Genomic DNA, 27,604 nt, shown 5'->3' with positions numbered 1-27,604 from the left:
CTCTCCACTTTATGAATTTTTCATGGTTAAATTTATTGGAATTATTTGTAAGCACAATATTATTGAACTACTCATAACGATTCTTGTTATTGCATATATGTCAACCATACAGAGTCTATTCCATTTTCTGTATACATCTTGCTGTTGAAGCAAAACAATAAAACAAGTCAAGTAAGCACAGTGTATGAAATCAGAATGTAAAATAAGGCAAGTGTAATACAAGCATGAGGCTCAGTAGTCTGTCACTAGAAAAATAGATTTTGCTGTCAAATGTCCTCTGAAACTATTAAACATATTAGAAAAGTGGAAAACTGAACTTAACAACAGTAAACTAATTACTTCAAGGCACTGTTACATAACTTTTAATGTCAATTTGAATAGAATTCAGGAAGTTAGTCGATAGAAATATTGCCCTAATAATAAAAAAAAGAAAAAAAGTCTTTATTTAAATAAAAGACTGAATGGAAAAACAAATCAGATAATATTTTTGTATGGAAGAAAAAAACATTTTGGTTAAGATGCAACAAACATTTCAGGTTTGAAGTCTTATAAAATTCAACTAGAAAAATTACTCTTGTCAACAGTAAATCTAGACTATTCAAAGAGGTTTAGTAATAAGTTGTAAAGTTTGGAACTTGGATTATTTTTCATGAAGAATTTTTTAATGCATTTTATATGCATGTTGTAGCATAAGAAAATAACGCTACTTCAAGAGTACTTAAAATTAGCAGAGAATTTTTTTTCTAAGAATGTAACTTCCAGTCATCTGATGAAATATATCACTTGGCTTTGTGTTTTCACCTGTGCAAGTCCTCATCAATGGCAGATTGTATTCAGTCACCGTACAGAACTTCCTACACAAAGACTGAATGGCACAGCTGAAAAAAACCTTGCTGATCCTACACATCTGTACTCTTACCTTTCCTGTAGACATCTAATTTCAAGTCATCTCAGCTTCTGCTCTCTGTCCCTCAAGACCCCTATGGAATAACTACAGGTCCTTTCCATGTCCCTACAACCTTTCTCAACTTTACTCACTTCTTGCCCAGTCCTATTTTTTGAGACCTCCCAGCCAGAACTGCTACATAGTGTGGTTAATTGTGGTCAGCCTGCACATGCTGGGTAGACATACAGAACCACTCAACTGAAAACCTCCTCCTACACCGACTACACCAACAAGTTTCTTTCTAATTTTAACTACTCAGCAGTCAGTGTTTCGAAGTGTCAACGGTGAATTTAACAGCAAAATATAAACCTTGTTTTCTCTGGCTGCAAAACAGGCACATGGACGCTGATTTCTTTATCAATACTGATGGGTTTTTTCTCTCTTTCTCAAAACTGTGTATCAAATGACCTGTGGATGACCACTTAATTATCTTGGCCCATTACTGGGTAATTCTGAGGTCTCTATACTAAGGAAATTCATGTAGTTCTATCTGAGCTTACAGTTTGGAAGTACTTGTCGAACTGAAAATAAACACCAAACCCGTTGCGGACAGGGCAGGCAGAACATGCTACAGGCAGGTCAAACTAGAAAAACAGTTACAGCAGTGAGTTTGAGTAAACTCTAAAACAGTCCTAACAGGAGGAAAACATCTAGATCTAAAATCCATGCTTAATCCCAGGTCTCCAGACACTGCCTGCCTTCAGTGCAGCCCCTGCTTTCCAACACCAAAAAAGTAGCTTGCTATGTTGGCCAAGACTTCAAACCACAATTTCAAGATCAGGTAGGAATACTCAGTGAAGGTAGAAGTTATTGCCACTTCTGATTAAAAAGTGGGCTTTTTTCCAGATACTACCTAGCCTTCTTTTTCTTGAAAAAAGTCATTCTTTTTTTTTTATTCAGAATCTAATTACATCTGTATGTAACCTTACTTTTTTTTATTACTGAATTTCTTAGCAAAAAAACCTATTTTTTACAAAAAATAAAATTATGCTTCAAACAGTTAGTATACAGAAGTAAATTTTTACACTGCAAGCTTTTACTAACTGTAACAAAAATCCTGTTATAGCAATAACAAATTCATATAAAAATCTGTAAATACATTCTGTCTTTTACAGTGCATAGAAGCTCCAAGGCAAATACAATAAACACAGTATGTTAGCAAGGGAAATCTTTACCAGCGTTCAGCCCTTACTGTCAATCACTTGATGCTTATATATTTCCCATTGTTTTTTCTTTGGACTTTGCTGCAGAATAAACAAAGAAAACAAAACCCATATATCAGACTATTAACTACAAAAACCTAAAAAAAAAGCATGAATCAGACTGGATTTTGTCCCTATCTCCAACAAAGCAGACAGTTCTAGACTTTTTGATATTTTTAAACCTATAATAACAGCAGAATAGAAAAAATAAAGGAAGGTAATTAGATCTATTTTATCTTTTATTATTCTGTTTTCCTTTAATTATGTTCAAAGAGACATTATCAGTGTGAGGAAATTTTATTTGCAGATTTTTTTTTTCCTTTCCCTTCCCTAGGAAGTTTGCAAATGCTGCCTGTTTTTTTCCTTATATTTTTACTAAAAGAAGAAATTCTTTTAAAGGCTTTACTTTTCTTTTTCTAAAATTAGAAGTGTCTTATTCTCTTTTGGATTAGCAAGCAAAGGCAACTAATATAGTCAAATGTTTTCCTATTAGCTGAACATTTTTCAGTTCCTGAATGCATAGTGTAACTAAATGGTATATTTGAAGTTATGACATCTAGCTCTTGTAAAGCAATGCCACAAGGCATAACAGCAGCATCACAATTTTATGTACGGGAGAACTAGTAGTATTCCTGTTGCTTTATCCCATTACCCTGAAAATTTTCACTGCTCAAGACCACCTCTATGCTCTGAGAGGAGTTTAAGGAACAATACAGTGTGCTGCAATTATAAGTACCAACTAGACAGGATGTATGATGAGAACCATATAGGTATACATGAAATTTCTGAGTTCTGTATGAACTATATAATCACAAAAACTGGTTTTGCAGCCCTCAGATCCTGCAGTAATTTATGCAAGTTTAAGTAATTATTTCAGTTATATTCTGATATAGTACTGTATCCCCTTTGCTTCTTTCAGCTATTCTGAAATACTTCTAAAACATCTGTTCTGTACAATATTTATGTGTTTAGCCTATTTAGAATTACAGTATAGTAGCACAGACATATTGCAGAACATCTCAAAATTCATCTCAATTATTCAGAATGTGCTTATTTCTCATTTAAATGAAGATATCTTGCTGTTCAGAGCAAATTGCAAAACTGTTGATGTTTCACTTAAATTATAACAAAGATTTCCCTTTGACCATTTCTTTGGTAACAATGGTTGTGTCATGTTTGCTTCAACCACTAGTAAAAGGCATTTTCTTTGGTGGAAATACTTTTTTGATCTTACAATTCCAGCTTCATAACCCTTCTATAACAGGCCTATTTAAAATACCTGTTTATTCAGTGAATGCAAGGTTGAGATTTAGTTGAGATTTAAGACAAAATTCAACAGATCAGTCATAAAACAGGAAGTCTAATCACAGAAAAGCTGCCTTTTAGTAGTAAAATGATGAAACAATGTTACAGACAAAGGTCTATATATAGTCTATTAGAATAGATAATTGTCTATATAAAATGAACAGTTTTATAGCTATTTTGAAAGCACTACTGAGTTTCCTTAGAAGCATCATGGATGTTCAAAATGCATAGCCGCATACATCTTCTGTAGCTTCGCGAAGATTTCTACTTCAGTTGGCTTAAACCTCCTGAATTAAAAAAGAAAAACACATTTCCTTATAATATGAACTCTTACTCTGCCACTTAATATTCTCCCTTTTTAAAAATAAACTTCATTCCAGGTTAAATTTTTTAAATGGCCCAATTTGCAAATCTGAATGCTCAGTGCATCAGAGTACTGTACGCAAAAAGGACCTTACAAGGCTGGGACCTTCAATCCAATATGGGATAAATACTTGGGAACCTAAGTAACAGCAATCAACAAGTACAACAACATGCAGGAAATACAGGAGACAATATACTCTTGGAAACAATTTGTTCTCGATTGTTCTGGGTTTTTTATTCTTTGAATGAACTTTACCTGGTACTTCTCTTACTGTTCTTTAAAACAAAGGGTATGGAAACAATCTTCCTGCAGGTTGGTGTCTCGTGATGAGGAAAAGCAGTACCAACAATGACATGCATGCAAAATCACTCACACCTCTCCTCTTGAAATGAGAGATTGGGGTGCCAGATGCAGAGAGGGGATAACAAGGGGAAATAGCTGTAGTGTGTAGGATTGGTCCTCAGCTGATAGACCATCCTCTAACAAGCATATCCAGCTGTCATTAAGTAGAAGCAGCTGGTAATTAGACTGTAAATAGGATAAGAGAGTCAGGGTAGTATGTCATTACATAGCTTCCACAGGGCTGCATTTCCTCTGTTTCCTCCTTCCACCACTAATCCCTTCAGTCACCACCTATTGAACTCTGCCTTCTTTCCTAGACCATTTTAATCCCTTACTTCATATCTCTAGTACTGTACAATTCACTACTTGGTATCACACTTGCATCCTCCCTCCATAAAACTCACTTAATACCCAAAACACAGCCTAAGAGAGCAAGATTTTCGATACATCAGCAGTTCTTATGCATCTCAACAACTGCCCCAGCATTCACAGATATATTTCATGATCTGGAGACAAACGATGAAGCAGGTTAATCTGCTTCCACTTTAAGGACTGCATGGATGAACAGAACTATTAAACCTCAACGATGATCACATCATTGATTAAAAGACCTTGGATTCACTTTCTTGCTGATTTACATTGTGAACGACTACACCTTGTTTCATCTAAAGAATGGTTCTATTGCTATGTTGTTCCCACATCAACAAAAACAGACTAAGATGGCACAGTGGATTTGTTTGCCTTTGTATTAGGCTGCTCAATAGAAAAGTAAACTCTAATCTCTGTTTCACCTCTTACCTGTTAGGAACCAGATTAAATTCTTCTGTGCCTAGCACTACTGTTTTCCAGACCATTGCTGTCTTCAGATTTCCTGTAAGAAAGAGAGGTTAAATTCCAAACCCCAGCTTTTAAGTATATGATGAGCACAGTCATTCCAGTCCCAGGATCCAATCACAGAACATATATCTAAAACATATTTTATTTTCTCTCTTTTAGCATGTGAAGTTGTAAGTAAAAAGATTAAACAACATTCTTAAACAAATTTAAGCAACCAAAATACTTACACTAAGTCTTTCAGCAAAGTAATAAAGGCTCAATTCCTCTCAAAAATTCCACAAAGTTCTGGGCAGAAGTTAACAGTGATAATATTCCCAGAAATTATAGCTGCACTATCATTTCACTCAGTATACAGAATTCGTATGTAAAGTGAATGCTCAAATATATAATACAACCAATATACAAGCTCAACAACCTCAGAACATTGGCTGAAAGAGTCATAGGATAGCTAGCTCCTTCTGGAGTACCTAAAACTAGCAGGATGGTGTTGGTCACAATCAAGAATTAACAATTCCCTTGCTAAAAAAAATCTGTTTCTGAATCACTAGCACCCCACCTAATACATTGTTGGATATGACATTTTAATTAAAGCCTCATCAACCAAGTTCATCAGTGTATTAGTCATCACTTGACTTAACAGACCAGGAAAGTTTTTGGAACCATTATTTCTTGTACACGAATCTATCCTCTGAACAGCCAGTATTTGAAATAACTTTGTTATTAGAATCAGACAAGAAGTAAAGAGTTTAATAGATTTTCCTGATGTGTTTATCTAAGATGGACATCCAAAGCAAAAATCAAGCAGCTGACGAAAACATCCCACATCTCAAGCATGAAAACATTTTAGTGCACTATACTGTGTTAGAATCCTATTGCAATATGGTTTCAGCATGTTTATAAGAAGCAGGACTGTGCCACAAGGGAAGTTATTTAATTTTTAGCCCAAGACATATCTCCAAATGCTCAGTATAATAATATGTTATATTCCAAAGACATCTGTACTTTATACTGTAATTGAATTACATCTTTCGAGTTGTTTAGATAAGGGGAAAAGAACCAATATATTTTCAGCTAGTATTGGAAAGAAGAATAGGAAAGTGAATACAATATACATTCTGCAGCAAGAAATTCAGAAAAGGGAAAGACAGCACTGCTTAAAGGGACAAAAAGGGGAGATAAGAGGCGAGAAGGGACTGAGGGGAAAGAAAACTGGAACAGACTGTATGCACCTAGAAACAGGAACTGCTAGGCTGCATATCAAAACAAAAGTAAAGTTAATAGGCCAAATTAAGTGACTGGGCTTCAAATGATGGCCAGAAGGAGGAAAGTATAGCTTATTTTAGCAAATGCACATTTAGAAATGCATCAACCTAAAGGAGGGGGGAGCCAGCATGGGAGCACCAACCCTCAGACAGTAGAAGAGAACAGAAGTGCCTGCAACTGCTCCTTTGGTTCCAGTAGTGTCATTCCTGTGCCTCAGGAGCCCAGACCATAAGCACAGTGAGAGGCCCCCCACTCCAAGAGGCTGGGGTTACCATCAAAACAGCCCACAATGTCAGCTACCAACATCCAAGCAACAACAGGCTTACCTAGGACAGTTAGGGCTGTGACCATATGCAAGTGAGAAAAATGTAGGTTAATACGGACAAAAAGTACATCTAAGAAAAAAAAAATTCAAAACCTCTTCTGCAGAATCCCCCCCTGAAAGTTATAGCCTTTTAGAATAAGTTTATAATGAGGACACATAGTGCCCTTAAAGAAGGGAAATACCTTCCAAACACCAAAATTAAGTGTCAACTAGAAAAGAGCAGTCTACACACTGTTGAATTAGGAAGTATTAAGGAAAAGAAACTGTACTTTTACATTAACTGTTAACCCTTATGAACAACAAGGTACAATTTTATACAGAAAACTAATATGCAGAACAGCAAATATTTAACTATAAAATACAAATTCTGTACGTACAGTTGCTCAACTTGGTCAAATTCTTTTTCATCTTCTGTGTAACAGAAAAAGGATTATAAGGTCTCAATTTCATCAACAGTAGAAAAGTTTTGTGTCATTATATTATTTACTACATGTCTAAACAAAACCTTTTTCATTTTACTAGTTTTCTGATTTAATTCAAATATACTTTTCCTCTATTCAATGGAATTACCTGCAAATTTATCAGAAAACTTTCTTTGATCAAATTTTAATAATCTGATTTTAATGCATACCATGTTATATATTATATAATACATATGGGTATAGTATAGAAAAATACACGTATACATACATTTACTATTACACATATTAATAATACATAGACATATATACATAGCATTTACATACGTTACTTGAACACATACTTGGGCTCATCCAAGTGCACCTTAGGTTCAGTAACCAACTTAAGTGCACTTTAGTTTAATGCATTTTTCCTTTTACTCAATTTCTTGAAAGAAGTTGCTCTCATTAAGATTAACAACAGCTGCTTCCATTCCTAAGCATTCTCCAAACATATATAGCCTCTACATCCTTGTCTTGCAAGTCAAAAAAATTGCTGTACCAAACTCTTTATTTTAAAGTATTGCTTACTGAAAGCACTCTGTACCTGAATTCTAGACTCATGAGATTTAAAAATTTAAAATAATATAATGTTCTACAAGTAAGTATTTTTTCAGAACAAACATATAGATGTAAAATGTATGAAGTGTTGTGCTATACTTTTCTACCTTTGGTTGTAATTTTAATGGAAAAAAGTCAGAAAAGTCTAAAAAAAAAAATAAGACTTACCTGCATGATTCTCTTTCTTTTTCGAATATATCTCATAAAGGAAAATGAGAGTTACTAAAATAACAGCTTCAGTCACAATTGCAAGAAAGGGTTTGAGAGGCACCATAAAGGACAAAACTCTAAGCCTCAGTCTTGCTCTACTTTCCCCTAGTTCAAAAGCAGCTTCACACCAATATTCACCATCATCTTCCTCAGTGAGCTTCAGTATCTTCAGATGGGTAACATTGGCAGATATGCTACTAATTACATACTTCTCTGCTAGTGAGGCATTAATGGCCATCTGAAAATAAAAAAATACACAACAGGTCTTATTAATGCCACAAGATAATGTTTAATGAATTTATATTATCCCATAGTTCTATATAGATGTAAAATGAGTTAAGAGCAAGCAGCATTTGTGAAACACATTTAGTCCACCTCGAAGGGATGAATTTATCTTAGCTGGTCACTCTGGTTCCCTTTATATTCAATGGAAGAAAACATGCAATTTAGGTGAGCAAGTTGTCTGAGCTGTTTTAGTCTTTTTAAGGTCAGATGAAAGTACCCTTGACTTTACTGACTCTGCTAAGAAAGGCAATGTGAGGTGTCAGAACCTAGGGCCAGGCTCTACCACAGCACAAAGATGCACTTTCAAGTTGAGCCAGAAATGCTGCTTTCCTGGGAAATACATTTATAGTCTTAAAAGTCAATGGTACTCTCCAGCAGTATAAAGGAGACAGATCTATTTACCTTCTCTCAGTTGACAGCACTTCCCCCAGAAAAGGGCTAAAACAAAGTGGCTATGCTTCCAAGGCTAAGGGGAATCCCAGACGAGGGGTTATCAAGGAGGAAAAACTGCTGAGTGATATTTTGCCTCATGGCCTTTAAGGCAGGAGCTAAAGTGAAAAGATACTCCAGCTCTTTCAGAATCAAGTGACAAAGCCATCTCAATCATAGGATAAATTCATTGTGGAGCCCCTCTGAGAACAGGCTGGGAAACACAGAAGTACTTTTACCTGGAGGGGGAGGAAGACAAGGGACATACTACTCCTGTTCTCCCTCAAGTCTTCAATACCTCACACATCTTTTAAAAAGGTGTCCTGCTATGATAAGATTTGGTTTTGTATCAAGTAGGATGATTTGAATAATATAGCCATCATTAATATAGTTAAGACAAGTATCTCAAGAGTAAAACCAACCAGATGGGTCTTATCTGGGCAGTAGGGTTATGACAAACTTTTTTGGAACAGGAACACCATACAAACCAGAACAGAAACAACAACCCTGTAATACAAATACTTCTTAATATCACAGGGGTTTTTTTCTATGTGCAGAGGTTTACATGAATTTTAAAGGAAAGGAAATTTTTAAAGCCTACAGTGAGAAGTCATCGTACTTTACAAAGTGCCTGTACTTGGTTTTTGCCACACTGTTTCATTTGGCCAACAGATGGAAGCCTTACCTGTTCACTTCCGTTGGTCACATACCAAGTCCAAGCAATGGGAGTATAGCCAGAACTCTTACACATCATTACAGCTGTATCTCCTCCATAACTAACTATGGGTTTTTCTCTTCCTTCAATTTTTGGTACTAAATAAATAGGAAAAAAATCATCAAGTAACACCTACAGGTTTTAATTACAGTATCGCAAAAAGATAAAGTATATTATATTTAGGTATGTATTTATAGTAGTCCATTCACTTTCTTTTCCCATAAATTCTATCATTCATGAAAATGTAAACTAAGAGTAATTTCAGGCTGATAGTCCATATACAGAATTCATGCAGAGGACTACAAGAACTTTGCTCTCATTGCTGTAAGATAACAAAAGTTGCCAATACTGAAATAAAAAGTTATAAGCAGATTGATTTCTACCCTTGCTCATTTCCTCTTTCCCTTCATTGACAGCTGTAAGCTACATGCTTCAGTTCTAGCACACAAGGAACAAACATCCTAATTTTTCTGCAGTTCACTCAATCTGCAAAAACTGATGGAAGTCTATTGCAGCCATAGTGCTACCACATAATGATATTATGCAACTTAGAGAACTCAATTTTGTAACTAACACAACACTGCAGATTTGAGGGAGCTTCGTAGTTTCAAATATTTTCTAAGCTGAAGTAATGACTTATCAGTGCATGCCAGGAAAGAGGACTTCTGGGCCAATTGTGCCAAGGATAGAACAAGACACAACACAGATTACAACTTTAGAGCTACTTGTCCCAACCAGTAGAACTGCAACTCCCCCAACAGCCTTCTAAGGGCAAAAGTCTACAAAAGGCAGTTGAATATATCGAGTATTCCCACAGACATAGTTAGAGCTGAGGAAATATATTATGATAGAGCATGTATGTCCCCTTCCTGCTTTCTTCCTTCTTTATTAGGATGTTTACTGGCATGTTTTACTCAGATACATTTCTTTTCATTTTTACTTCAAGTTTCACTGCTATCTCATAAGTGCAGATCCACTGCATCTTTTATAGTGGCCACACACAACTAAACAGGTCAAGAATTTGCCTTATGCAGTTGTAATGGAACAATTTGGTGTAAACCAAGGTTGCACTTGTTCCCTCTCCTTATTGAATTATCCAAAAAAAATCACTTATCACAAGTACTTGGACTTAAAAGCTCCAACTCTAGAAATATATATGAAACTTAACTGTTAATAAGAACCCTGCTTACTACCTCAGAACTTGCTATACCACACATCAATCCAGCCTTCACATTAGTAAAGTCTTCTCACTCCACATGTATTTGTTTTAAAAACACTACCTTTCTAAAGAGTAGCAGCAGAGTATCTTCACTGCCTTCAGAAAAAGGGACAACTTCACTAGCAAATGCTGCCATTTCCTTTGCAATTTATACATGAGAAAATAGAAGTAGATAGAGAAAAAATAATGCAATTTGTGAAAAAAAATTAAAAAAAAACCCTTGTAAGCATCACAACAGGTTTATGTGGTAGTAAAAATGCTGATTAAAGGCAAGGCTCTAGCCATGATTAAAGACACAAATATCCTTAAGTTCTAGGATCCAGCTCTGTAACAGAGTGGCTAACCCTTGAATGAGGTTGAGGAAATAATATGCTTTGTCCCAGGTGTTTTTGCAAGTAGATGACTCATAATTCAGCAGCAAAGCTGCTGCACACAAAAATGAAACTCTTGGAGAGGAACAGGAAAGTGATTGCACCAGTACTTATTCCAGTCAGATTAACACACTGGTTTAAGACAAGAGTTGTTTCATAGTATGCATACCTGGACAATTGCTTAAAGATCCCTCAGAGAGCAAAAACAAATTAATCTCATCTGCTCCTTAATACAGCTGTTGCAACACTTCACATCATTTTAAAATACTTATGAATGGTCTCCATGCTTAACAATTTGAACTTCCTATAAGCATTTCAAAATATTAGTTTTCTGCAGACCTGGCTAAAAGCTCAACTCCTCAAAATCTGCAGGGTTATGACAAGCCAGAATCGGGGAAGGGGAACAGAGGCAGGAATACCTAGCTGCCTAGCGGCAAAGCTATTGCAGGTAGTTACAGCAGTGATGAATTTAGCCACTGAGTCTATACCAACACATTACTCATCTTTCAGTTTGAGAATTGTTCTCTCTGCATTATTGACTGGAAGATTCAAGGACTTCTCTTTCCCCATTTCCTTCATTCTTGCATTAATCTTTAAAAGTGTCAAGACAGTACTTTTTATGGCAGCATTCAACCATTATGAAGCAACTCTCTCATCTTCTTGTAATAAATCAAACAGTCCTAAGCACTGTTCTGGAAAAGATGACTTCCCTATTGAGTCATTCCTGCTCTTACTGAAATAGTTATTGTATACTTTCAAAAGAATAAATTCTCTTTTGACTTTTTTGATCCAGAAAGACTTGGGTAGCCATTTAACAAAACCTTACCCACATGTTGACAAGAAAAATATATAATCATTTTCAGAGATCAAAAGGGTCAGAATAAACTACAATTTTCTCTTTCTTCAGTACTGCAAGCTAGTGTCCCTTGGCTGAAAGTCTGAAAGCAGATATCAGCACTACTCTTCCAAGATTTAAGTTCCCTCAAGCCACATGAGCAGATATTGGGCTGAACAAAGCCAGCTTGCAGCACCGAGAATTACAAAGCCCTGCTGGTTAGTTCAGCTGAGGGTACGGTAGTTATTTTAACAGTTCAGGTTTTTATGAGCCTGTGTTCAGTGGAATCCTTCTTATACACCAGACTGGAGCTTTCATGGATCAAATGCTTGCCTTGCTCTTTACAGAATTTGGATGGTGGGAATAGAATCATAGAATAGTTGGAAGGGACCTTAAAGATCATCTAGTTCCAACCTTCTTGCCATGGGTAGGGACATCCCACTAGATTAGGATGCCCAAAGCCCCATCCAACCTGGCCTTGAACACCTCCACAGATGGGGCAGCCACAGCTTCCCTGGGCAACCTGTGCCAGTGCCTCATCACACTTATGGTGAAAAAATTCTTCCTAATGTCTACCCTAAATCTGCTCCTCTACAGTTTATGGCCATTCCCCCTTATCCTACCACCACAAGCCTTTATGAACAGTCCCTCCCCAGCTTTCTTGTAGGCTCCTTTCAGGTACTGGAAGGTTGCTAAAAGATCTCCTTGGAGCCTTCTCTTCTCCAGGCTTAACAACCCCAACTCTCTCAGCTTGTCCTCATAGGGAAAGTGCCCCAGCCCTTGGATCATCTTTGTAGCCCTTCTCTGGACCCACTCCAACAGCTCCATATCCTTCTTGCACTGAGGATTCCAGAACTGGACACCATACTCCAGATGAGGTCTCACAAGAGAGGAATAGAGGGGCAGAATCACCACTCTCGACCTGCTGGCCACGCTTCTTTTGATGCAGCCCAGGATACGGTTGGCCTTCTGGACTGTAAGTGCACACTGCTGGCTCATGTTGAGCTTCTCATCGACCAGCACCCCCAAGTCCTTCTCTGCAGGGCAGCTTTCAATCACATCATCCCCCATCATGTACTGAAAACAGGGATTGCACCGACCCAGGTGTAGGACCTTGCATTTGGCCCTGTTGAACCTCAAGAGGTTCTCAAAGGCTCACAACAGAGGAGAGTAGCTCTCATTAGAGATTAAGGTTTTCAGCAGCTTGTGTTTGTTTCATTTCCACACGTCTTCCATTCAATTGGATTTCACTTATTACTGTCAAGGGCAACATTATTGGAGAAGAGAATGCCAAACAGAAGAAACGGCAGTCACGCTGCCCAATGAAGCACACTACCTTTTAATGCAACCGCTCTCATATGGAATGAAAGATGCAGTAAAACGATAGTGTTTCAGAAATACAACTGAATTTGTTCAAAAATCCATTCTGCCAGTTATTATTACTCCTATTGTAACAACAAATCTCAGGCCAGACTTCCAAGTCATTGGTTCTGCTTTTTGAAGAATTTAAGAGATGTCATCCTTTCTGTCCACCCCCAGAAAGTGATCAGTATTCACACTTGCTGTAGGGATGGAGAGGCAGGGGGAATCAGTTCCTCATTTAGAAAAGAAAGTCGGTTTATGTGGTTTTGGTTGTTAGCACATTTTGTTAAAAAGGCTTTCAGTTTTGCTTCAAAATTCTTATTCCCTCCATACTACAGGAACGCCTTTGACAGTGATAGTCACTTAGCCTGACCATATTGGTCAGTGGTTATCAAATTAAATTGCAATCTCCATACTATCCAGAAACCATACTAATGCATTATTTCAATGGTCATGTGAAACAATATTTAAAAAAAACTTGCCTTGTAAATGAAACTCAGCGCTAATTTCTTCTTCGCTTTTCACAGCACAACTGTAACTTCCCATGTTACTGCTATCCAAGATCTGCAACCTAAAAAAGAAACTCACCAGTTAGGTTTTTTGCTTTTATTTTCTTTTGTCTTAAAACTATCAGTGACTGCTACCTAACACTCTAAAGAAACCAGCAGAAATTAGTAGTGGAGCGGAAATCATACATTACTAAAATGCTAGGATTCAGGTTTAGTGCCATGTAGAAACAGCGTGACATTTTTAAGAATAATGAAGAGCACAAGCGTACTGGGGAACAAACATCTTTAAGCAGCATGATCTACAAGTTAATGAGTTAGACCGTGTGAACTGTAGCACACACTATATAGGACTTCAAAAGAGATTTAAATTGTTTGTTCTTCCTAAAACCGGCCAGTCAACTGCTAGAATAGCTCCAACCCAAAACAATTTTGAACAGCTGTCATCTAATGGAGACCAGCATCTTCTCTGCTGGCACAGTACATATCTCCCAGCCACTTTGAAGAAGATTTATATGGTCATGTTTGTACATATGCAGAAAAGTGATAGCATATTCTCATCACATTCTTTCACAGAAATGTTGTGTAAGTATTATTGATGTTAAGAAACCAAAGCAATAGAGGAATCAACTGGAGCCTACCTGGTAAGTATTAACCCATTTAAAGATTGCTAAAGTCCAAAAGAAAATTCTATCGATTGAAGAAAGACTTTTTACAACAATTCTTGTGTATCTGTAGAAGTTCCAAAGAGTTAAGAAAATCTTTAAAAAACCCCAAACATCTTCACCCTAAAGCTAATTTCTTCTCCTTCTTTTGCTAACTAAGAATGAAAAAAAGCTGGCCACTCACACCTTTCAGACTTCTACAAAGCAGCTCTGAGGTGAGAAAGAAAATGTAAAAAAATGGGAGTAGAAAAAGAAATTGAGGTATTTTAGCAATCTCAGTTAGGGATTACTACTTCACTTACTGAATAGTATTACTGGGCCTCAAAGAACTGTGTCCATATACTATATTCTTGTCTTGAAGAAACCTTGTTTTTCCAGCACTAGAGGAAAAACAAGAGCTCTTCATCCAAGATCATGGTAACTGCAACCTTTTCCCTTTTCTGCAGCTTTCATACGTCAATTATGGGCATGTATTAATCACTGCATTTGACTGTTTTTTAATATAAATACATATGAGTAGTACTTGGCGGCATATATGCATGTGATAACTCCTTATAGTTTGACTTGCAGGTTCTAAAGAATGCCACTTACTTGATGCTCCAGCTGTTTTCAGTTTTATTGATGTATCTGATTGTTTCATTTCCTTTCTTCCAAGTCACTTGACTTTGCAAATGAGAGTATTTTTTGTCCAATCTGCATGAAAGTTCAATTCGAGTTGCACTGTCCAAAATGATATTTTTTTCCACAGAAGTACCAGAAACTCCTAAAAGTTTAAGAAATTGTTTAGAAAAAAGTATTTCTTCATTCTTGGGGAAGAAGAAATTTAAGGATTGTGTTTTACACATGCTGGATTACAGGTGGATACAGTGTTCCACTGTTACACTTTCCAGGGTAAAGCCCATGCAAAAATCAGACAATCAGTGTTGACAGTAATTTTCTTAAGTCATAACTGAGCTACAATATGCACCCATTACAAAAATGACAGACACTCCATTCTGTAGACAGGCTTCCTAGAGGGCTCTAGCATAGAAAGAGATCAATTTCACTGAAAGCAAGGTAGACTTATGCTTCCACATAATTTAACTCAAACCGAAATATATTAAGTACTTAGCTCTCACCAAGGGGAACAAACTAAGCCTATACTTCCTTATTGACTTCAGATTTGGTATTTAAAAAGCAGGATTTATTGGATTAAAGATATTAGGAAATATATTAAAAGCTACATTAATAACATCAAAATGAGTTAGATTTGTAAATATCTATAAATATCCAGGTTTTAGCCAGTTGCAGATTTTTACCTATAATCTCACAGTATCGTAATGTTCTATCACTAGTGAAGTTGCCGATAAAACCCACAGCTTTAGCATTATAGGATCTGGCCATTCATGCTACAGCTACTCAAACTGAAAACACATCATCCTCAAAACACACTTATAGCTGCCTTTGGCTTTGGATTACACCATGAAAACATTCCAATACAATAGAAAAACCTGACATATTTTTAATCCTAACAAGCTCCATGAGCATAAAATAAGTATATCCAAACACAAGGTTTCAATAACAGATATCTGCCTCAATTCATGCAGGTGTTTATTGGAAAAAAAAACACCTCTGGCTTTGTACCTATCAGCATGGCTATTTTATTTCATACTTAGCCTTTTCTTTCACACCTTCTAAACAGAGCTGTGGTTAGTCCGTCTGAATACTTCATGAAAAGTTATTCCAGGCTTCACCTAAGTCCAAGACCTACTCCGTAGTACTTGATGGTCAAAGAAATGCATATATATTTCACAGCTCAAATTCATTGACAGAAAAAGAAGTTTCAAGGTACAGGTCACTGAGAGTAATGCAACTCACACCTAAGAAGCAGTGAAGTCCAGCTGAAGTGGACACACCAGATACTCCCACAGAATATTTGAACTTTACTGGGTCTGGCAGAGACATGTATAGCCTGTAGAAAAGCCTGCCCAGAACACCAAGTCCCAGCCAAAATATTACAAATCTGTTGAATTAGAGTTAAACTTGGAGGTGCCACACCTCAGTCTTTCATAGCAGAGCAGTCAGTTACTACAACTCATTCATTACAGCCATTACACTCAATAAATTCGCCAAGCAAAACTCACCTTGTTAGGTTGTTTATGAGCAAAGTAATTTTGCAAATGGAATTGGTTTCACAGCAGCAAAAAGTTTTACAGTTCGATTACTTACACTAAAAATAGCATCCATAACTTTCAAGAGTATTTTAAAAATAAACCCACACTTTAAATGAATGGAACATGAAAGCTCTACACAGTTGAAGATTAACTCCTAGCAAGACTGATATCTGGGCATCTCTCTACTAAGACTACATGTACGAGAACAATAAGCAGACACTACCATAAGCTTTCTGCTAGGAAATAAAAAACCCAGTATAAATGCTGTGCAACTATGTCCTCACCATATCACGACAGTACTTTGTAAAAGAGTTCTAAATCATCTCCTTGCCTTTTCTACATGCTTTAACTCCTGCAATGCTGTAAAGTTGACTAATTCCTGCTGGTTAACAACTACCCTAGCTTACATGGTATCTGCAAATGGATTCACTAGTGCAAAGAAACAGTCACTAGAATTGATTTGAGGGAAGAGATAGCTACGAGTCTTTAAAACTACTGCTAGTTTTAATAGAAAAAGAATCTCATCCTCCAGGGCAAAACAGTTTTTAGAACACAAAACTGAATAGTGCAAATTGGGGCACAACAACCCTATGCAGTGCTACAGACTAGGAGAAGTCTGGATAGAAAGCTGCCTCGAGGAGAGGGACCTGGGGGTGTTGGTTGACAGACAACTGAACATGAGCCAGCAGTGTGCCCAGGTGGCCAAGAAGACCAATGGCATCTTGGCTTGGATCAGAAATGGTGTGACCAGCAGGTCCAGGGAGGTTATTCTCCCTCTGTACTCAGCGCTGGTGAGACCGCTCCTCGAATACTGTGTTCAGTTCTGGCCCCCTCACCACAAGAAGGATGTTGAGGCTCTGGAGCAAGTCCAGAGAAGAGCAACAAAGCTGGTGAAGGGGCTGGAGAACAAGTCTTACAAGGAGCAGCTGAGAGAGCTGGGGTTGTTTAGCCTGGAGAAGAGGAGGCTGAGGGGAGACCTCATTGCTCTCTACAGCTACCTGAAAGGAGGTTGTAGAGAGGAGGGTGCTGGCCTCTTCTCCCAAGTGACAGGGGACAGGACAAGAGGGAATGGCCTCAAGCTCCGCCAGGGGAGATTTAGGCTGGATATTAGGAAAAAATTCTTCACAGAAAGGGTCATTGGGCACTGGAACAGGCTGCCCAGGGAGGTGGTTGAGTCACCTTCCCTGGAGGTGTTTAAGGCACGGGTGGACGAGGTGCTGGGGGGCATGGTTTAGTGTTTGATAGGAATGGTTGGACTCAATGGGTCTCTTCCAACTTGGTTATTCTATGATTCTATGAAATGTATTCATCTTTTCCTTTACTGAACTCACCAATTGCCTACTGTGAACATCTTAAGTTTATCAAGAAGCTGCTGCCCTAAATACTTCTACAACTATTACAAAACATTGCATGTAACCATAAACATTCAATATAACATTGAAAATAACACACTTACCAGGCAGAAGTGCCTCATACTTCACGAAAGTGATGTTATCTTTGGTTGCCTCCTTGAACTCTTGTGTGGCAAGATCTGAACCTAACCAGGAATGTGGGGTGAAGCAGTGATAAGTTACTATCCTATCAAAGCAATCATGCAGCAAAGTGTCAATACAGTACTGCAATTACTTCTTATTGTAATCTTAGTGGAGGAAAGGACTTTGCCAAATGCCCATTACTGAGGAGATCCTTTCCTAGAACTTGTGTTAACAGCTAGAATCTTAAAATAGCCCTATGGTACAGTCACTGTTATAGTAATTATGCCATTTTACAAGATAGTTTCTAGCTTTAATATAATGTTGTAATTGTGAACAATAATAATCTGAAGAGGTCATAATTATCTACTTCAGAACCCGATTCAAACGAGTCACCTGTGTGTGTGGCTTTTCCTAAAGCTTCAGGTGGGTCCTAGAACTTTACAGGACTACATCAATGTTTAAGCAGAGCCCGGAAAAGAAATAAGATTTAGAAAACTAAAAGAAACAGGACTGAACACTGACATTCCCAAAGCCACTACAACTTAACACAGCCAAAAAAAGTCAGGGGCAAGAACACCCTATGCTCCACTGGAACATGGTCAAGAGTCCTTCACTACCTCACTAAATTCCTGTTATACTGCAGAAGATTTCCTTTCACACAAAGGATATCAATATCTACCATCATCTGCCAGACTAAAATATATTCCTTTGCTTCTGTGAGGGAAAACTACATTTAAAAGGTTTAATGTGGCCATCAAAATACCTTTTCTGTAGGGCAATAGATATCATACTGTCAGAGATTACCTTTATAAAGCTCTACAAACAAAGCTTGATAGAGGTGTCAGGCAGGCAGCTGTAAGCATAAACAATCTGTTCCCATCACTATGTTGTTCTCATGTTCTGTGCATTTCAAGAACACAGCAAGAAAGCTTTAACAGATGTAGCTCAGCTAAGGAAGCATCACTTTTCCGCACTGACACATGTAATTTCATTAGTATTGTACTATCTGCAAACAAGTTCCTAGTAAAGTGAAGCACACTGGGAGAAGACATTTAAAATTATGCTTAAAGGCAAGGTCAATTCAATACCATTAGAGCAATTTTATTTTTTTTTTTAGTTTCTGCAGTTACTTTCTAAACAGCTTTAAATGTCAAACTGTCTTAGTAATTATCAACTAATGTGAATCCCCCATAATCATTGAATAAAAACATCAGGGTAGAACATTAGGGTTACCGAAATGTAATAATTTAAGTAGAAGACAAGTGATTGCTTTTACCAGGTGCAGATACACTACGTCCAAGTGTCAAATGATCGGAAGAGCTCCCCTGAGTTTGCCAGTTGACAGTTTGTGCAGTTGTCATAGGCTCTGAAAGGTGAAAAAACCAAACCTATTGAAAGAAAATACAGATTCCCCACCACCACTGTAGACAAAACACACTAAGCCTTTTAAATGACATTTACATGCTTGTAAATTAACTTTGCCAGTTATATCAAAATGCATTTCAGGAATATATAAGCAGTGATTACTAATTTAATCTGCTTAATGATGCAGCACCATACGAAAAAAATATTGTAGTTTCTGCAGAAGGAAAGAGGCTTCATTATCCCTCTGTCCATGGGTTGAAAAGATTCCCATTCATAGCTGGGTAAATAAAGAAAATCAGGCTACAACAGCTTCAGTCTTCTCATCGAGAGAAGCACTGTGTGGCAGACTTGATCACTGTGGAGTAGAAATAGTATCTCTGAAAGTCCAGAACTCAGATTACTCCTTTTATTTTCTGCGTAAATTACTGAAATTTACCTCAAAGTTCCTAAATGCATTCAGCAGCTGCAGTTGAGGGAATCTGGCCCTGCTGAAGGTTCCTGCTAGTGGTTTGCATTTAAAAGTCTCTTAGCCAACATAAGCAGAGGTACCACATGCCTTCCAAGTTGCTGTCCCCTTCCCTAAAGCAGTTTTTATCAACATGTCAGCTCAAAACACAAAGAATGCTATGTCACAGGCAATCAGCCTTTTGCCTGGCTTGTTCCATCTGCACTTTCATACTTAAACTGGTTGAAGCATGAAGGAAGGTTACAATAAACTGGTATATTAAGGTGGACGATGCAGAAGAACAGAGCTTCAGGCTAGTTCATTTCGTAGTTCGTAAGAGTACATTGCTGTAAATCTCTAGTCCATAAAGGCTTTTCAGCAAAAATAAATATGAAGCTTTCTCCTAGCACTAGGCAGGAAGTCCTGTTCCTCTAGACAAGAGCATAACCAAGCCTTGATCTCTGCATGATGGAGAAACATTTTAGTCCAAGTGCTTAGCCCTGAAATAACACAAAGGCTGACAGTTCTGAGGAATCTTCCTGTGTGTGTGTGTGCAGACACCTTGACAGCATGCCAAGGGTGTCATGGATCATCTGAGTTTGTCAGTCTAGCAAAAGCATCACCTAGTTGGTATTGAAATCCCTCATGACGACACATTCAGAAGGCACTGGTGCCAGTTCATATAGTAGTTGTCATCCATACACACAAAAAACCCCAGACTAGTTTTAAAATATCTTGCACACTAACAGGATCTCCATATTGGCCTTCTTACTCATTACACATAATAAATGAAAAATAGTCATGTGAGATAAATATGCCATGTGTTTACAGATGGAGTTATTTAATGTATTAGCTACTGCAGTCCCTCTAGTTCTCACACACATTGTGCTAAGAAGCTCTGAAGAGTAAAATCAGGTAAACAGCATTATAACCTCCAATGAGAAATAACTTGACAGAATTTGCTTGAGTTCATGTGCAAATATAACTTGCCCATGCCTGATTTGGACTAATCAACATGAGTTTTCATACACTACTGAATCCCTGTTGTTCTGATCCTTCTTGAGATAATATATTTACATCTGTTTCTTCTGAAAAGCAACTAACTTATTTCAAGACTAATTGACAAGAAAATGCAAACTCTACATGGTAACTTAGTATCATGAGGAAGTAACATAGCTTTAGGTATACTGAAATAAAACAATTACCAGGAGATGATTCAAGTAGTCCAGCTTGCATCTTAGTCAAAGAGCTTGCCTGAGAATGACTGGCATCTTTTGCTGTCACAGCTGGATCTAAAAAGAAAAAAGGTTTTAAAGAAACTTTACCCTCTCTGAGCTCAACCAATATAGAAGTAGATAGTTCATTAAAAGAATTCAAACAGAAGCCCCTTACCTCAGTCTGCTACCTCCATTTTTTTCTCCAAAGTTCTGAGCATATACAGCCAAAATGGGCAAGAACTCTTCATGAGTTCTTTAGCTTACTTCATTTTTTTCTTGCCTAAAGAACAGTGGCAGTATTTATCTCACCTCTAATTCCTGTAGATATATCTTTTCCTGTAACTAGCCCATAGTATAGGCAAAGCCATACTTCAGAACATTCCAGCAGACCAATAAACTTCATAACTTGTACTCAAATCTTGTCTTCTTTGTGGGCTTAGCCACTCCAGCTTATGACACTGACACTAGCTGATTATTCCTAAACATAGATTAAGCAATTCAAGAATATAATAAGAGCCACATTGCAACCTTACATTTCTATCCTGTTTTGTGATGCAGTGAGCAAGATGTATTATTGGTTGCCTGAGCAAAACAAAAGGCATTCATGCCAAACATGAACTTCCAAGTAATCCTAATAACTATTTCCATTTTCCTTAACATCACTTCAAATCCAATTCTGTTTCTATAGTAGAGTTTTTGTAAGAGCCTGGCAAGCCTCTAGTGTTTTGCTTTATGTTCCTGGCCAGAGAAAGGAATTATAGAATCACCAGGTTGGAAAAGACCAGCAGGGAAGAGGGAGAAGACTTGCCTAGTTTGAGAATGTTGCTGTGTCACTCTTCTATTAAGAATTCGAGGTCCTTGGACGTTTTATAAAAACAGGGTGGCAGAACTAGTTAGCCCAGAATAAACATTGTATCTTCACATGCTTCAGTATACCATGACATATTCTATTGCTACAGCAGCAGGACCCACTCTTCCTCAAACTCAGAGCAATCTCATATGAGCAGCTTTTAAGTTGTCTGTCCAGCAGTTACACAGGGGAAAAAAGGGCATGCATTTTGCAGTCATAATTAAAGTCTGGGAGGGGTAAGAAGCTCTGTTAGACATACAAGACAGCAGCAAGCATAGATGAAAACTGAAAAGCTATGGTATTGGATTTGCATAGCCAGGCATCAGTAGCACAGGGGCTACAGAAGTGGCTTCTGTGAGGAGTTCCTAGAAGCTTCCTCTGTGCCCAGTAGCAGCCATGCCAGCTACCTCCAAGATGACCCCACCGCTGGCCAAGGCCAAGCCCACGACCAGCTTCCAGGATAATATATTTAAAAAACAGAAAAAGGAAACTGCAACTGCATCCAAAGATAAGAGTGAACATATGAGAGAAACAATTCTGCAGACACCGAAGCTGATGAAGGAGGAGGAGAAGCTTGAAGTACCAGGGCAGCCTGTGGTGAAGACCATGGTAAGGCAGGCTGTGCCCCTGGCTAAGGGCAGAGTAGATATTCACCTCCACGGAGGACCCCACATCACAGAAGGTGGATGCGCCTTAAAGAGGCTGTGACCTCACGAGGAGCCCTTGCTGGAGCAGGCTCCTGGCAGGGCTATGGTGGACCCAGGCTGGAGCACTCTGTTCCTAAAAGACTGCACTGAATGGAAGGCACCCATGTTGTAGCAGGGGAAGAGGGTGAGAAGTCCTCCCATGAGGAGCAAGGAGCAGCACAGAATGTTGATGTACTGACCATAATCCTCATTCCCTGTCCCCCTGCACTGCTGGGGTGCAGGGAAGAGGTAGAGAACGTGGGAGTGGTCAAACCTGGAAAGAAGGGAGGGGTGGAAGAAAAGTGTTTTAAGATTCAGTTTTTATTTCTCATTACTCTACTCCAATTTTATTAATAATAAATTAATCTAATTTCCCCAAGTCAACTCTTGCTTGCCCTTGACAGCAATTCCTGAGTGATCTGTCCTTATAACAAAAGTCTTGTGAGTTGAGGTATTTTCTCTCCCCCGTCAAGCTGAAGAGGGGGAGTCATAGAGCAGCCTTAGTGAGCACCTTCCATTCAACCAGAGACAATTCACCACAGCCCTCTTTCAGCAGAAGGTAAAGTCAATACCCTGCCCCTTCCTACAAGTAAACAACACTGCTAATTCTCCTACTTCTTCTCAGGACTATTGGAATAGACAACCGACAAACACTCCCATTGGCAGCTCCAGCACAGAGCTACTCCAGGCTACATCACTCATGCCCAACCTCCACCACCTCTTTTGTCAATCCACCCACCATACTTCAATTAGTTTGGATCAATATGAAAACAAGCTAAGCATTAGTGGTTCTTTACAACAGGCTCTTAATTTTTTAATTTTTTTCATACTAGCCCACTGGTCCTGCAGCAAAGTGTTCTCTTTCAGCCCTTCACCCAAGTAACAAACTTCAGAAATCTGCTCTATTTGCTGGCTCGTGACCCAGCCAGCAAAAAGACTGAGTCTTACTCTCCAGTTGACGGAGGTGCTGAGAGCAGGCAGAGCTATTGTGCTTCTGATATTCACGGTAAGGTTGAAGAAAGGTCTATGAATTTTTATATCTGCAGCATCTTGAGGCATTCTAAGGATGTCATGGTTCACCTGACTGTGTCAGCTCAGTAGATGCATCACCTGCACAGTAATTAAAATCCCTAAAGATGATAAATTTAGAAGGTGCCAGTGCCAAGCTGTACAGCAGCAGCTCTGTTACCTCCCTGCACGGAAGCCAGATAACCTGCAATGTGGTTTGCATACTAATAGCATTCTCATCTTGCCTTTCTCCCTTGATTCACACACCAAGTGAAAACAGTCAATTAGTATTGTTGCTAGCCACCACTGCTTCCACATCTTGGCCCTTATCTGTCCGTTAGTCAAGCTACACAGCAGAGACAATATTGCATCGCTCTTCTCCTCTCAATTACACCAGCTGACAAACATCAGAGATCAAGATGACCTAGCACTGCACGATTAGTGTCATCAAGCCAGACAGTAATGTAAGCAAGTCAAGTGGAATAACTTCTCAAACTACTGAGTCATGGCTGCATGCCTTAGCCTGTAATTAATTTTCATTAGATTTAATCAATAGTGTAGTAGCTCACTGAGTTCCTGTTGCTCTGATCTTTATGAAGGAAGGAACAGCCAAAAGTATGAGGATATTAATTTATTTCTATCTTATCTCTGCTACCCACTGCAGCCAATATTTGAGGGATAAAGTGTGGATGTACCATACACCTCATCACCACAGCAGTTTCAAGCTTTAAAAATCTTATTAGATCTGGTTGGATAGGAAAAGGCTGAAATTTTGTTTAATGTTAATTAATGTTATGTTTAGTTTACTGTCAAATGATTTAATATCAATTTTATACCCTATGCAAGTGCACAAGCATTTAGTAGCATCCAAAACCAGCTGCCAGAACCTCATGGAGCCCCTAGAAAAGGGAAAAGCTTCAAACTGAGCTCTCCTGAGGCATGAAAGGATCCATGTGAATGACTTCCCAATGCCCTGGTAGAAGCCCTTCCCCCCAGGGAAAACCAGAAAAATACAACCTGGAAGCAAGTCTGTAAGAAGCCAGGTATATTCTCTATTTGTAACTCCTTGGTATCTTCAGAGGGAGAAGCTCGGTTTTGCTTTCCCTAAAGAAATCTGGCAGCACGTGCTGCAACTAAATCCGGCAGCCACCACTGTAACCAAATGAAGCAGCAAACTGAGGAGTAGTTTCTAATGAAGTCTTAACACAACGAAGGTTAAAAGCAATGGTTCAAAATTTTCAAAACAATTAACTGAAGTTATAAGACTAAGAGATAGAACTACCAGAACAATAAGAACTCTCCTCAAGCTACTCACCTCAAAATGAAGTCAAAGAGGCCTCTCATGCTATCTGCCTGACCAGCCACGGAAAGCTGTGCACAACCTGCCTTTTGCAGCTCAGTCTGTGCGCACCTAGTGCTCCCTCTGGTTGCTTTTACAGCAAGCATTTATTTTGACTGAAGAAACCCACTGAACCCCCACACCTCCAGAATGCACATTGATTCTGTACTTCTCCATAAGGCAGTTTTAGTTTGCCTCCCGCCAAAGGAACACGAGCTTCCCTTCACTGCACGTGTGCAGATAGTCCCTGTGCTTGACAAGGTTTTAGCACAATTGTTTAATAATGAAATTATGAAATTTTACTAATGAATTAAAGAAACAGTAAAATATTCCTCTAAACATACAAACCATTATGGAAATCACAGTGAAGCCTCCCTACCTAGTTCATACGAACATAATATAAGTCTGAAAAACAACAGCCTCACTTAATTCAGGTAGAGAGTACTGTAGCAGGTAGCTCACTTCTGATGTCTGCTCAAAACCAGACGTGCTATATGTCACTTCAAGAATATGGTAGATTGTGGAGGTTTTGGAAACACAAACAGGGTTTTGTTGGGCTTTTTAGGTTTTGTTTTATTTTCCGTAAGAGTATAAAATTTTGTTGATGGCTTTGTCTAAGCTTAGAATTGCTTCAGCCTCCATTAGGTACATCTTTTGGCAGTAACAGTCAAAAATAAATACCATGTGGCTAACTTGCCATGATGTGACTCATGCATTCCTACAAATATCACGCTACTTACAGTCACCAAACTTTTTGATCAATGAAATAGACTGTCAGATAGGACTCCTAGTCTTATATGCGTGTCCATAAATATACATACATGTTTTAAAAACAGTTTTAAGAACTACAAATCAGAACTTCTTCTGTGTGCATATACAAACATATATATTTTAAGCAAGCTTGGAGAACTGCAAAACATGTTTTCTGTCCTTTCATATTAAATGAAACTACTACAAATTTTACATAAGTTATCATCACACATGGAGCTCCCCTCTACTAGGACCAACAGAGGCATGAACAAATGTGTCACTACTTATATATCACACACTGAAAATGCAGCTAAACCATTTATGGTTCATTAAAGTCTCAGAAATAATGTTCACATAAACGTAATAGCAAAGCTTTCAGACTTGGCAAGACATGCTCTAACAACCATATCTTGCACAGCAGACATCAGCAACCTGGTTATTTCCTTCTGCTCCCATTCTGTACAAATTTATGCGCTTCAAAAGGAAGGACTAGCAACAGAAATCTACAAGTTTTAGAAACAAGCTCCTATTTCCTTAGAGGTGGTGGGCCTGCTCCCAAACTGCTGAAAACCACTGGAGGAAGAATACAGCCCAGATGGCTCAAGTACCTCATCACAGAATCATTTAACAGCTTGGGTTGGAAGGGACCTTAAATATCACCTAATTCCAACCCTCCTGCCCTGGGCATGGACACTTCCCACCAGACCAGGCTGCCCCAGCCTGGCCTTGAACACCTCCAGGGATGTTAGGTATCCACATCGTCTCTGGGCAACTTGTTCCAGTGCCTCACCATCTTCACTGTGAAGAAATTCCTCTTTCGGTTTAGCTTCATGTCATCCTTCAAGGATTTTAAGGGTCACATTTAAAAATTCAACATACACTCCTCCAAAGCATGTTCCGCACAACCTGCTAGACACTCTGCTACCCTAGTAACATAACAATCTGGGCCTTTTCAGGACTTAATACTTTACTTATGGGGGTTTAATGATGGTTTTTAATAATGGGGGTAGAAACTCGACCTTTCAGTTCCCATCCAACCCAAACAACTCTACGATTCTACTTAGAATCATAGAATAACCAGGTTGGAAGAGACCCACCAGATCATCGAGTCCAACCATTCCTATCAAACACTAAACCATGCCCCCCAGCACCTCGTCCACCCATGCCTTAAACACCTCCAGGGAAGGTGACTCAACCACCTCCCTGGGCAGCCTGTTCCAGTGCCCAATGACCCTTTCTGTGAAGAATTTTTTCCTAATATCCAGCCTAAATCTCCCCTGGCGGAGCTTGAGGCCATTCCCTCTTGTCCTGTACCCCGTCACTTGGGAGAAGAGGCCAGCACCCTCCTCTCTACAAACTCCTTTCAGGTAGTTGTAGAGAGCAACGAGGTCTCCCCTCAGCCTCCTCTTCTCCAGGCTAAACAGGGCAGCAAAAAACCACTACGCCTCAACCTCAGAGTCCTGCAGCCCTAAACCCTCCCACGTGTGGACACGAAGCAGGAGACAGCACTAGACTTCAGGAGGGGGCACCCTGGCCTGCGGTTCAGCACCAGCACCAACGCGGAGATGCAGTGATAAGGGAAGCGATCCCCGCTTTCCAGAGCCTGTCCGCCCAATCTCCCCGGGGATGCTGCAGGATAGGAAGCACCCATTGATCAGCCACCGCGTCCCACCGCAAACCCCCTGGGGATGCTGCGGGGCACGCACCTCCCTTAGCCCGGCCGCTGTGTCCCCTCCTCCCCCGGGGATGCGGGGCACGCAGCTCCCTTAGCCCGGCCGCAGCTCCCGGCCGGCACCGAGGGCTCGTTTACCTGCGGGGCTGCCGGCCGAGAGGCCGCACCTCAGCAGCAGCAGCGGCAGCAGCAGCAGGCGGCGGCTCTCCCCGAGGCAGGAGGCAGGCATGGTGCCCCGTGCTCCGCGTCACACACCGCACCCGCGGGCAGGCAGCGCCGGGGGGCCGGGCCGCCGCCGCCGGGCTTTATGAGGAGGGAGGAAGGGCGTGGGCGAGCCCGGGCGGCGGGGCGGCTCGCCGGGGGGCTGGGGCCTGCCCGGCCCGGGGGCTGCTGCTGCGGGAGGCGCGGGGGTTTGCCCGGGGAAGGCTGTCCGGGAGCGCGGCC

The 27,604-nt window shown here is 39.4% G+C and overlaps 1 protein-coding gene across 1 annotated transcript; it reads right to left on the bottom strand.

Moving 5' to 3' along the window:
• On the bottom strand, positions 1-27,389 carry EMB (embigin). The gene is made up of 11 exons (XM_069879909.1): positions 27,299-27,389; positions 20,844-20,930; positions 19,105-19,194; positions 17,810-17,890; positions 14,792-14,963; positions 13,512-13,600; positions 9,213-9,340; positions 7,772-8,051; positions 6,962-6,995; positions 4,958-5,030; positions 1-3,740 (listed from the first exon to the last, which is right to left on the bottom strand). The coding sequence occupies exons 1-10, from the start codon at positions 27,387-27,389 to the stop codon at positions 4,973-4,975; spliced, it is 1,110 nt and encodes a 369-aa protein (XP_069736010.1). The 3' UTR covers positions 1-3,740; positions 4,958-4,972.
• Positions 27,390-27,604: the final 215 nt, after the last annotated feature.

Source organism: Phaenicophaeus curvirostris, chromosome Z (genome assembly GCF_032191515.1).
Source record: "Phaenicophaeus curvirostris isolate KB17595 chromosome Z, BPBGC_Pcur_1.0, whole genome shotgun sequence".
NCBI classification, from domain to species: domain Eukaryota; kingdom Metazoa; phylum Chordata; class Aves; order Cuculiformes; family Cuculidae; genus Phaenicophaeus; species Phaenicophaeus curvirostris.
Note: the sequence above shows the minus strand (reverse complement) of the source record. Positions and strands in the feature narration are given on the sequence as shown.

Bases quoted from the DNA above. Each gene is read 5' to 3' on its own strand.
- EMB (XM_069879909.1), bottom strand. From the start codon at position 27,389: ATGCCTGCCTCCTGCCTCGGGGAGAGCCGCCGCCTGCTGCTGCTGCCG. The intron at 14,964-17,809 runs GTAAGTGTGTTA...TTAAACTTTTAG, and splicing joins GTATGAGGCACTTCTGCCTG to GAGTTTCTGGTACTTCTGTG. The intron at 6,996-7,771 runs GTAAGTCTTATT...TCTGTTACACAG, and splicing joins AAAGAAAGAGAATCATGCAG to AAGATGAAAAAGAATTTGAC.